The sequence below is a fragment of the Meleagris gallopavo genome, chromosome 2 (genome assembly GCF_000146605.3).
Source record: "Meleagris gallopavo isolate NT-WF06-2002-E0010 breed Aviagen turkey brand Nicholas breeding stock chromosome 2, Turkey_5.1, whole genome shotgun sequence".
Classification (NCBI taxonomy): Eukaryota; Metazoa; Chordata; class Aves; order Galliformes; family Phasianidae; genus Meleagris; species Meleagris gallopavo.
In genome coordinates, this window is record NC_015012.2 from 48,981,831 (window position 1) to 48,994,283 (window position 12,453).

At 37.2% G+C, this 12,453-nt stretch overlaps 1 protein-coding gene across 5 annotated transcripts in view; it reads right to left on the bottom strand.

Moving 5' to 3' along the window:
• Positions 1-12,453, bottom strand: part of IPCEF1 (interaction protein for cytohesin exchange factors 1) — an 89,172-nt gene that overhangs the window by 28,607 nt on the left and 48,112 nt on the right. For 4 of the 5 annotated variants that reach the window (XM_031552463.1, XM_031552462.1, XM_031552464.1 and 1 more), the window contains 3 exons: positions 10,299-10,335; positions 9,461-9,630; positions 2,568-2,641 (listed from right to left, as the gene is read on the bottom strand). In XM_031552463.1, coding sequence (XP_031408323.1) covers positions 2,568-2,641; positions 9,461-9,630; positions 10,299-10,335 — 281 coding nt within the window. Of the gene's footprint in view, positions 1-2,567; positions 2,642-9,460; positions 9,631-10,105; positions 10,222-10,298; positions 10,336-12,453 lie in introns of those variants that run through there. The other variant, XM_031552465.1, reaches the window with a different exon arrangement.

Sequence of the window (12,453 nt, forward strand, 5' to 3'; positions counted from 1 at the left end):
AAAAAAAAAGAGAGAGAGAGAGAGATGAGGAAAACTTCTTTACATAAGAAAAAGTAGCTGAATGAATGATTTTAATATATTAAATATTTATTTATTCCACTATATTAATCCAGACCAGTTTATCCATTCATACAGTTATTTCCTTAAAATTCAAGATTATTTTTAGCTCATTTCCTAGTCCACATAGTATTCAGTATGAAATGTATGAATAAAAAATGAAGAAATAAGGAATAAAACAAAGGCTTTCATTATGCCACCCCATACTTCCATAGTGTGCCAATATCTTGAATATATGTATTCCAACTCAAAAATAAAACAAACTTGAAAAAGTTTCAGCAAAAGTGCAAAGGATAACCCAAGATACAGAATATATTCCGTGCATAACTAATCAGCTAAGAACCCACAACATATAGAACTAATGGTAAAAAGAAGGGATGTATGATACAATAACGTCACTCATGGCACACAGCAGTTAAAACAGGAACTGACACTTTGCTGTTTTTTTCCATTATAGGTTGTAGGAGTCACCAAAGTGGCAATTAGGTGGAAGATTTAAAAAAATTAAAATGGAGGTACTGACTTGGATCTTTCTCCTATGAATACTGTTAAATCAACCTTAATGAATTCAACCTGGTGGAAATTACCAGAAGTTAATAAATACACTAACCCACTTCTGACTCAGGAAGCTTCCAATTAGTAAATTGTTTGGAGGATGGAGGAGCATTTTAAGGAAATAGCATTATAAGTTTTCTCTTTTCCTTTAATCTTTGCTAGGCACCTGCTTTAGGCCAATTCAGAAGGCAAGATATCAAGTTGGACTGCTTTGGTCTGATCCAGCATACTCATTCTTAAAGCTGCCCTGAGAAGAAAGCACGAACTCAGAAAAAAACATTTTTACATATACCTCTTACATATTGTTCTAACATATTGTATTTTGATGCTGACTCCTTCAAGAAAAGGAGAAAGAAAAAGGAAATTTACTCCTGATATCAATTGTTCCATAGTTCACCAGCTACGGAACATACTTAGAACAATACCTTGACAGTCATAATAGACATGTTAGGGGAAATAAATTAAATAAATAAACTTTAAAAAGCAGGACTGATTTCCATTAGGAATTCCTAAATCATAGGAACCCAACCCTTCATCCCTGTATCTTTTTGCCACAGCACTCAAGCTTCTACTGAAGTGCAAGAGTAGCCCTCTTGAGTGAAAGACAACAGGATCCATGGTGATAGGGATGCCTTAAGCAACTGACAGTTAATATAACCAATTATATATTGCAGCACACAAAATTAGTGATCTCTGACTCCCTATTGCATCCATATAAATTTAAAAAAAAAAAAATCATCAACAATGTAACAGAGAATGATGAAGGAGGGTAGAAAAGGGGCTAGCCAACTGAAACATTTTAGCAGTGTAAAATGAAAGAAAAGTCTTCAACATTTCTTATTTTCACTGGCACATTTCCATCAGGGCATGATCTGTTCCGATCATATATAATGTCCCTTAAACAAACACTGCTTGTGAATTACATGTGCCATACCCATTTGTAACACTCATTTGTCTCAGCATCCAACCATGCTTTAGTTGAATATCCATCAGTACGACCTTCCAGAGTCATTTTCTTTGTAAAACATTGTCTCTGGCTCTGAGACTGCATAGTTTTCTTCTTATGTTCCTTGTGACATGACATTCTCCTGTGGAAGTACATACTGTTTGGCAGGGCCCCAACTGACCAAGCAATCCGGTCCTCACAGTCCTCTCCTAATTTATTCCATACCCAGAAAGCAACAAACGTATTTTCATCTCAGTCACAGAGAGCTGGCAGCTACAGAAGTGAAAGAAAACAATCTCTTTTGGTCCTGTGTTTTATGATTCAACCATCTTCCTTCTGACAAAACAAAATGGAGCTCCAAGTATTCCAAATTGTTAACTCCTTTCCTTGGGGGACTCCTTTAATCTCAGGAACACATGCAGCTCAGCAGAGCATGTGACCAGAACAAAAAAGGCTTTGGACAACAGCAACACTCCTCTAAACACTTGAAGTGTACTCATAAGCAGCTGGAAGTTGCAAATGGAGTTTGGAGGGAATATTTTTAGTTGCGCTCACTGCTCAACAAAGTTTTCATTCTCTGCACAAACTGAGACTTTAAGTACATCCCAAAGTTGTACCACAGCAATCTCACAAAAAAGTCTCCACTGAAATGTAAGCATCATTATTTGAATCACTGTTGAACTCTCCACTCAAGAGAAGGCATTTAAGACAGATTGTCATTTATTCATGAGCAGTGAACAAAGAAGAAAACAATAATAATAGTAATAATAAATTGGCATACTGTTTTACTTTTTAATTGCAGTTTTAGTAGAGCACATCTGCCAGAGAATTTTCAAAAATGTATTTGTTATATGTGTTGGGTTTTTTTCAGCAACACATTCAACATCTCATTATTTATACAACACAGAAGAGCTCCCCATAGTTTCAGTGGCAGGCTGAAATACTGAAATACAGTACTTTGCATCAATGTAAAAAAACATGCAAAACTAGTGCTAAGAGGTAAACTTACTGCTTTTTTTTGCACTCCGTTGCTCTGTCCACACTGAAGTCTGGAAGTCTGATAAATCCTTCTGCTTTTTCAGCCTGCAGTAAATAAACAAATAAAGACAGATCAACCAATTGGTAAACTACCAGACTCCAATGTTTAATGTTATTTAACATGCAAGTGCTTGTTTTTAGCTTTTTTATATTATAAAAATACATTCTCATCACCATGGGGATACATTAACACCCTATGTTTTAGCTATATTTGAGGAAAGAAGCTGTTCCTACACCAGCTACCCTTCGTGCAAGTCTTGTGTACTGGAAAACCACCATTCTTGTCTGTGTAAGAGTGTTTGTTGTACACCTCCAAATATCAAATAATCTGAAGAAGAAAGAATCTTCAACTCATATAACAATTCTAAAGTAGATTGGCCCACTTCCTGATGACAGGGTATTTTTTGTTGGTTTATTATAGAGCACCCTTCCCTAAGACATATGATTATGCTGTAAGTCTAGCCCAGAGCCTGAAACTGCAATGGGCAAAATCTAGGTTTTGATCAAACCAGGACCAAAAGCAACAGTTAGAGGAACCAAATCCTTTGCAGCGATTCATAATCCCACAATATGGTTCAACAAAGAGACCAGCCAGGCACTGTGAAAATATGGAAAATGAAACACTAGCACCTCTGTTACCACCTGTCAGCCAGACTCTGTCAGAGCAGTATCAGCAATCCTGAAGGTATTTGTAGGCCTCAAATCCATATTCTTGCTGCCTACAGCTGAAATATCCTCTTTTACTACATCTATCTACATTCACCTAATCAGCCACAAGAGACAAACTGCTCCTAAGAGGGGTACAAATAAACAAACAAACAAACAAACAACAAAAAAAGTACATTTTAAAATACAGAAAACATTCACTCCTAAATCAGTTCTTTACTACTCTCAGCCTTTATCCTTGGCCACATTACAATTCTGAAAATGTACACTGAGTTAACAGAGGTAAAATATACACAACAATTACAAAGACAGAGGATAAATGGAGATGATTGACAGCAACTGAAGTCAGACTATGCATGAATATGAAAAGACTATAAAAAGATGTTCATCAAGACAAGCCTTTGATTTTTAACTCTTGAAAGTATAAATCTCTAAGAAGATTTACCATAAGGTAAATCAAAATATAACAATCATTCATCTCGTTTACATGCATTAAGTATTCATAACAGAGATTTATATTTTACATCTTCACCAGTAAATAGCTTAGCCTGCACCAGGCTAAACAGACATTCATGAAGAGAATAAGTCCACACACTATATAAGCATTTATACAAGAATTAGAGCATTCAGATTATGTATCCGGCCATTAAATCAGCTGCACTGAGTAACTCAATGTGGGGAGACATCTGGGGTGCTCCCATTCATGCAGAGATGGGTCTTTAACTTGAATCACTGCCACTTTAAATGAGCATCTAATTTAGAAGAATACTCTCTTAAATTTTTCATGGGAATAGACATGTAGGCTTTGATTTCATTTACCAGTATTACTACAGAGAACTCTCCATTCTTATGTAGCATCTAGCATGTTCCAATGGCAAAAAATAGATGACGTTCAATGCATCACATTTATGCTTGGTGTTAATTCTACCCATGATTTCACATTTATTTATAAGAAAATTTTCATGTTTCATTTTATATATAAGAGAAAGAAAGGTAACAGCATGAATTGTAGGAACCACTTTTTTTTTTTCACTACTGGTTGCACCTCAGGTGTGCCTAGGTGTTTGATGTAGCTCCATTATTATCAGACAAAAGGAAGGAGAGGGAAAAAAAATGGATGTAAGTGTTATGGATTTCTTTTCTTGTGTGTCATTACACTCAGAAAATAAAATTTCTAATAAACATTAGGAAACCTTCTTCTTGATCAACTTTGGGATAAACATAACATTTTAAAACACTGAAAGTGCAGAGAATATTTACTTTTATCCAACATGTTATCTTTAACGTGATTTTAAGTATACTGTATTTAACTCACACATTTCAGTCAAGCTTCCTTAGGATTTTGTTTCCAGGCTGTAAAAAAACCTAAAAGTCGAGATTAAAATAAAATTAACCTGTTTGCTATTCCATCAGGATTTTAAAAAGAATAAGCTGTTACATGCTGTATTGTTGTTGTTCGTTTGTTACACATTTGCTTCACATACAAAGCTAGACTTTTTGCTGTGCTCCACTGTAGAAAGCAAAATTTCTGCAATAAAAACTGCCTTTGTAAATTCTCGGGACAGAAAGAGGAAAAAACTCACACTTTTTCAGTACTTAAAAAAAAATAATTATCTTAATAAAACATAATGAGGGAACCCAATGAAAGAGACAAACGACATTTTTAGTTTGCTTCTAAATATATTGTATGCATTTTTGTTTATTTATGAGGTTTGGTAAATCATTTAATAGACGTGATTCAATATTTGAAGTGAATATAAAGATGCAAAACATTTTAAAAAATAAATAGTGCTGAAAAGTGAAAATTCCTAATTACTGCAAAACAGCTCTGATCTGCAATTCAAGGCACAGTGTTTCAGCACTGACCACAGAAGACCTCGTGGTTGCTGGAGGAATAGTTCAGTCCTCAACATATTTAGCCTTTTTTTTTTCTCTGCCAAGTGAGACAACCTACAGAGCTGTGAATAATTTGTGCAATATGTTGGATCAGAGGCCCACTAAGCTCTCAGCACTATTTGCTGACATCAATGGCTTTGTATCATGCATGCAAGCAGTTACTGTGACTCCAAGGTGAAAGGTTCCTGTTTTTAAAGATTGCAATTATACAGTTCCTGGCAAAGCTCTGTGAGTGGGGACCAATTTAAACTCAGTGAATACAGAGAGAAAAACAAAGAGAAGTAGTGACAGCAGATCACAGCCTGCAACCCTTTGATTTCATATTTATATTTCTTTTCAGTTGTATCCCCATGACAACCATCATTAACACATCTTACAAAACTGTGTTCAACCTCATTTGGAAAACCAGTCAAGTTGTCCTAGAAACACATGGATCAGAGGAGTTTGGTCCTCTGTCCCTTTCCAGCCAGCATTATTCAGGTAGCTGCAACAAACACAAGATCAGCCAGGAACACAGGATTATATTGGCTAAACTTCACCCTTTGTCTCTTTCCATATGCAGAAGTACCAATTCCTTCAAGGTTTTCAGTATGAGTCAACAGGAAAGAACTAAAACCACTGAAGAGTGGACAAGATCACACATCATTCTTTTTAAACCCATTTCCAAGACATATACAACTATGGAGAGCAGTAGTGAAAATAGGGAAGTAAACACTAAGAAAGCAGCTCTCCAAGGAGTCTGGTTTTCCTGAATGCATCCAGAAAATCTGACTGCTCAAATTCATTTTCTGATGTTTTTCTATATCTCCCTTGCAAATTGAGACCTTCCTTGTTTTCTCCTACACCATACAGCTTTCCTTGCCTAGACTGTGGAAATATCCACACTGCAAATAAATGACAGTATGGGCTTATCTATCTCATATGATATCTGTGCATCATAAAAAGATCAAGTTTGTGTGGGAACATGTTTCAGAGCAGTCTACTCAGCTCTGCTGAGCCTACAGATGGAGGCAATACTCAATACTCTCAATACATCAGATGGAGAGTGAAAAGGTTTTTTGGATTTATCTATGTGCTCACTTTCCCTTCAATAGATTAGAAGGTTGACCCCAGTGTCTGATTTCTGGCCCTTCTCAGCTATTTTATTATTTGGGCTCTGGTTTCCTTTTTTTTTGTTTTACGTTATTCTGAAAGAGCTATTGTCTGCAAATGTCACCCAAAGTGTCCTATATTGACTCCATCAGTCTGCCTAACATGGAAGATCCAGGACCAGTACGAACCTAAGGCAGATTAAACCCAGGCAACAGAAACTCTTGAAGTTTCAGAGATTGCCTCAAGACAGATTTCACCAAGAACATGATGTCAGCTGAGGTTATCCACCCAAATCTGCGATAGCATGCATTCAGTTAAAAATTCCACCCACTCCTTATTTTCTCCAACTCCATCAGAAAAAAAAGGTTAAGTCCAGCACCCTGTTGCTATGCTACAGTTGCTAGTGTCTGGTTGACTGCAGTTTCTGCACAGGCACTTACAAAATATTCCTGTTTCTCACAGGAGCAAAACTGGTCAGGCAGAGCTACTAGCAGTCAGCATAACCCAGTTCACTTGACCTCAGCCCCATCCTCCATCACTGCCTTTCACTTCAGACTGAGAGGACAACCACGGGGAAGTCTGAAGTGTGTGAGAAGCAGGGATCCTTCTTCAGCACACCTAGGTGTTCTGTGTTGGTTGCTCTGCTGTGACCGAGGATTAGCTCCACTGAAGATGAAGGTACAAAATGTAGACCAGGTACAGAAGTAAAAAGAAATAACAAGCAAGCCAGTGAGAATGTCACATTATTTTTCTTTCATAATTCTGGAGGGAAAATATTTATGAAAATACAATGTGTCAAATTCATCTGTCAAATTCATTTCTGTGATTTTGTGATCTCAGATGTAACTCCTGCAGTGGTACTAAGCATGGTTCTGGTCTCATCAATTTAAGCAAGTATGTTTTAGCAAAAACCTTACTTTCCCTTACTTTCAGCACCCTACAGTTACTGTGATTCTGCAAATGTTGCCTGAATCTAAATTTATGCAGAGGCTGTACTTTAAGTTGTCCTTTAGGTTTTTAACAAAAAATAGTGTGCGAGAGTCAGTAGAAGTTGAAAGCAAAGAGGTACTACCAGCTAGCACGCTTCCAAGAAGTACTGTGATAGGTGAGAAGTCAGAAGTACTTTGCAGCTGTGTGAGCTTTTCAGAGTGAATGTAACTGCTTGGAATCAGGCTGTCACCTGCTCTTCAACCTTGTTTATTTTGAGGCAGTCAGCGACAACAGGGAAGGAGGCATGGACTAAAAAGATGAGTTCACTTAAGTGTCAAACACAGCCTTGGAGCACTGGGGTCTGCACAATCCTGGCTTCTCTGTGTCCTGAGAGAAATTTACTAAAAGAAAAGAAAGAAGAGAACTTTGCACTCTCCTCTTATCACCTTTCTCCTCCAAAACGGAATATTTGCCGTATATTGTCTCATCATTTTATTTATTCCCATCTTGATTGCTCCTCAGAATCATTTCTGTCCAGTCCAACACTTCTCACATCTAACAGGCCTGCCAGTCAGCCAGCTCACCTTTCTGTTACAATTGCACTTGGGCTTGAAAGCAAGCTCATTCAGACTACCAAACACCACAAAAAAATAAAAACAACCCACAATCAGTAGAGTTGCTTTCACTTTACTCCAAAAAAGAATACTTCATATCAATTTTAAATGCTATTTTTTTAAATGTCTGTTAAAATTTTTATCATGATAAAGTTGCAGCTAAAGGGAAAATAGGAAATACTCTTCATCAGAGAAAATATTTTTTTTTCTATTTTACTTGTACCTTGAATGAGATATGTTGCGAGATGGGGATTATTGCTACAGGAATAAACTTGTGGAAAAATCCATACAGTGTTTAACTTGTTAAAATGCTCTAGGATTAATGCAGGTGTCTTTAATCTTTCATCCTTTGTAAAATGAGGGACATCCTCATCTTCAGTGTAGCCTTTTTGCATTTAAGAAATCTGAAGACCGTTCATAATCCTGCACTGAATCTTCTCATTTTCAACCAGTGATTTTAGCATCCCCCTAACATTCTGCACACTTCAGTTCTGGGCTCTGCCAGCCCATCCTTAGAATATGATGAGAGATTTTTTAAAAGTAACAGTGCAAATGAATAACAATATTGAATCTTCCTAGGGCACATAAGACACCATATGTGCTCAGGCAAGCTGAGCTATAGCAAACAGCCTGGAATAAAATCAGCTAATCCCTAGGACCCCCTGGGTCTTACACTCAGCTATAACTTTCCATTGAATACCCATCTGAAACCCATGTGAAACACATCTGCAAAGTGCCCTGAGTGCTGCAGCCAGGCGTAGAACACAGCCATCTACACAGGGGACTCCAGAGTTACTCTGAGTTTCTCACTGTGACTTTTTTCCCCCTTTAGTTTTTAACTCCTAGTTTCTTTAATTGATCACATAAATTCAGGGCCTATTATTCTTTGTCTCAGACTATTTTCCACTCACACTGTAAGTGGAGTAGGCTGTTCAGGCTCTGTTAACAGGAAGAGAAATGCTATCTATGCAAGTTATCCTGAGAAAAGCTCATCCCTTGAACCGAAAGATGGACCTTTTGTTCAAAATACTGTTTCTTCTTGTTCATTTGACTTTTAACATTGACTCATTAGAGCAAGACATTAAAAAGCAGCAGAACATGAGAGCCTTTAATTACAGTGTTCCGAATGAGACATCAGTCAGATGAGATGTAAAGTCACTACAAAGTGCCTGTGCAAATACCTGCAACCCTACCAGCTCAAGCAGACAAACAAACAAATAAAAGCAATAACAAACAAACAAAAAAAGGCAAGCAAAAAATAAAACAACAAATAGACAAATGAATCTCACATGGAAGCAAATGCAGAAAGCAGGAGATAGACTTCTGAAAATCAAGCTAGCTAGTAGTCAGGAAACATTCCTGCTCTGAGTCTTGGTAGCAAGTGTCTACAAACTGCACGATTCAGGAAAACCTTTCCAGATTCAGATGCAAGCAGTTCCTGCAAAGATCAGTTCTTCAAAGAGCAGAGCAAGCTGCAAATTAACAGCTCTCAAGTACTCGCTGTACTAGAAAATGCAGTTTTCTGAACATTTCACATTTATATAGACACTTCCTAGACGTCAGGCCTGAGAAACAAAGTATTTAAACTGTGACCCCAGCACCCCTAGTCTTGGTCCCTCCAGATTCCTCGTGTCTATCCCCAGAGCTGGGTAGACACAGTACTCACCAGCTGACTGCTGTACCAATACAGCGATGACTCCTTCAGGACACACCAGAACTTTTTCCATTTGTTACCAATGAAAGCTCCTTTTTCCTTCTTTTTGTAGAGCCATCCTTGGCAATCAGCTTGCCCCAGTTCTTTACACGATATCCTCCGTCGGCTCATTATAAAGAACCCTGTGTCAGTAAAAATACAGTATTATGTTTGTTTAAAAGTAAATTACCAGGAAAAATGCTGCTGACAATTAAAGATACTAGCCTTATTTAGTGATCTCAACAAGTCATCCAAGTGTATCTTAAAATATACTTAGAAGTCTTTCTGTTTTGTAACAGCTGTGACAGTGATACACATGCATTTGAAAAGGCATTCTGATATGCATTAAAAAAAAAATAGTAACCCGTAGATAATGCAGATACTAATTAATGTTAAGGTAACCATACACAAGTTTTTGTAAATCATATATATACCCCTTGATCCTTTTAAGAGAAACATGCATGCATTTCTCTTCATGCAGCTGTGCTGAAAAGCAGTACATCTATTTAAGTCAGGAGAGAAAACTATTATGCCAAGTACATAAAAACCGCTGGTGTGTGTGCATGCATCTGCCTGGTTCTACCTTGTCAATTTCCAGCTTTGAATCAATTAACATACCACAAGGATTTCGTCCAAAATAGCATGCTGTCATTTTTCTTTTTCTTTTTCCAGAATTGGTTCAAGAAATAGTAGTTAAAAAGCAGCCTTCTACCAGCCAAGTAGCAGTATAAAATCCTCACCCTCCCAAGATAAAGACATATTAAGAAAATAACAAAAGAGGACGAGAATAGAAAAAAAAATCTCTAATTACCTTGACTTTTCTTTTTTGCCTTCTGACGCAAGGGAACCTGTAAGAAATGCAGGAAGGAAAGAAAAGAGGAAACATCAGATTGTGTTGCAACATTTGTCTAGAAAGGGGAGGGGGATGCTAGAGAAGGATGTGGTGGTGATGCTGGTGGTGCATGCAGGATGGAAATACATTATTCGCTTGCTGCTGAGGGGATGTTAGTAGCTGAAGCAGAAAATGTGTTAATTAGAATTGATGTATGTGTAGTTGAACAAGAGCAAATGTAACTCTATTATACATGTGTCTGTCTGCTAGTGCTTCCTGCTTCACACCCACAGGCAGCTTCTTTGCTATGTTCTTGCTGAATTGCATTCTATGCAAAGTTAAAAAATAAAAGTTAGGACTCCAGCATTTTAATGCTACTAGGAGGGGAATTTACAAATATGCAGTGATAAAAAAATACATGGCCAAGCTTGATTGTCTTTTAGCACATTCTAAGCAGTCCTGAAAAAGAAAATCATTTTTCACTCCTCTTTACTTTGTCATATATATTTTTAGTACAAAGACTGTATTTCTCCATACACAAGTAAGAGTTTAATAAATTTCAAAAAGAAAAGTAAATAAATCATACGAATTTGGCAGATTATCCAAAACATAATGCGTAAATACACCAGTCTTGCCATACTGTACATGAAAATATTACTCACTGCAAAAATAGCATAATCAAATTACATTTACTCATTTGTAGTGTACAGAAAATGAAATTAAAACAGGAGACCAGAGACCGAGAAAGAGGTCATCAGATATCTAGGATCTGGGTTTTAGAGCAAGTCCTCTACTAGCAGACTGTCCGACTATAGATAAAACACTTCTCTTGATTTCAACTTTTCCATCTCCAGCATGGAAACAAAAATATTCACACTGTTTATTTTCTCAGAAAGGTTTTGAAACCTCCGGATGATGAACACTAGATAAGGTGATGCACGGTTTAATATGCTCGGCCACAACGTTGCTATGCAAAGCTGGTAACTACCTGATCCGCTGCAGAGCTACGCTAGAAACATTCCTAATGCAGTCTCCCAGAGTTAACAAGCAGCCTTAGAGCAAACAAAAGCCTTTTTCATACTATTCTTGAAGGATTTGATAGCTCTTCTCACAGGTGAATTAAAAATGAGTAAGGCTACAGCATCCAGAAACAATATCACAAGAAACCACTGCTATCAGTACTTACAAGAGCTGGAGTATTCTCTAACCAGTTATCCTTGCAGCATATATTAGAGAGCAGAACTGCATATCGCAAAGTCCTGTGCTTATCTGGTGCTTATTTGAGATGACCTGAGGCTTAACCAGGAATAAATAATCTCAGATTCCTGTTTAATCATCATATATTCTTCTCCCGGCTTGCCTATTTTTTTCCTAATTCTACCATGATCTCTCAGTCTCTCCAACTTCTCCATGACAACAGATGAAGAAAAGCAGCAAGAAAACACATCAGTTGTATTGGAACCTCCATTATTTTCCCATCCTATATGGGCCAACTTTCATATCTTCAATTCAAAAAAAAATAATGCTTTATTTTAGGGCCCATGGAAATAACACGTATTCTCAGTGAATCAATACGTCATGCAGTCACACTAATCACTTATTCCTTTAGTGTGACCAAAGTGGCATTAAGAAAAGCAAATAAGAATTAATTATCTTTAAGCAAAAGCTACGAAGCAGAGTGACATTGCACCTTTGTCAATAACTACAGAGAGGTCAGTTCATCTTTAACCAACATAAAATTGTACAATGATAAGAGAAACCCTGACACAGGATGTGGCTCTCTACAAGCAACTGAGGAAGAAGTAGGTCTTTCTGCTAGACTTACTGATGATCTAACACAACATAGCCTGGCCTATGGATCATTCATAAAGAGAAGGTTAACATCCATATTACCTAAATCTCTGCTAGAGTCTGCTTTATATATAGGCTGAGGAGGAAAATGATTACCCAGTAAGAGATTGGAATAGCAAAAAGAAAAAAGAATTCACACATCTATTGCATTTATTATTCAGTGGTGATGATTGTTTCCTCCTGACAGTTGACAGGGGGTGATAGATTTCCATCTCTTTATATTTCACTGGAGGAACTGGGAGACTAATCAGAGGAGGAAGGGCTGTTTCTCAAGACAGCATTA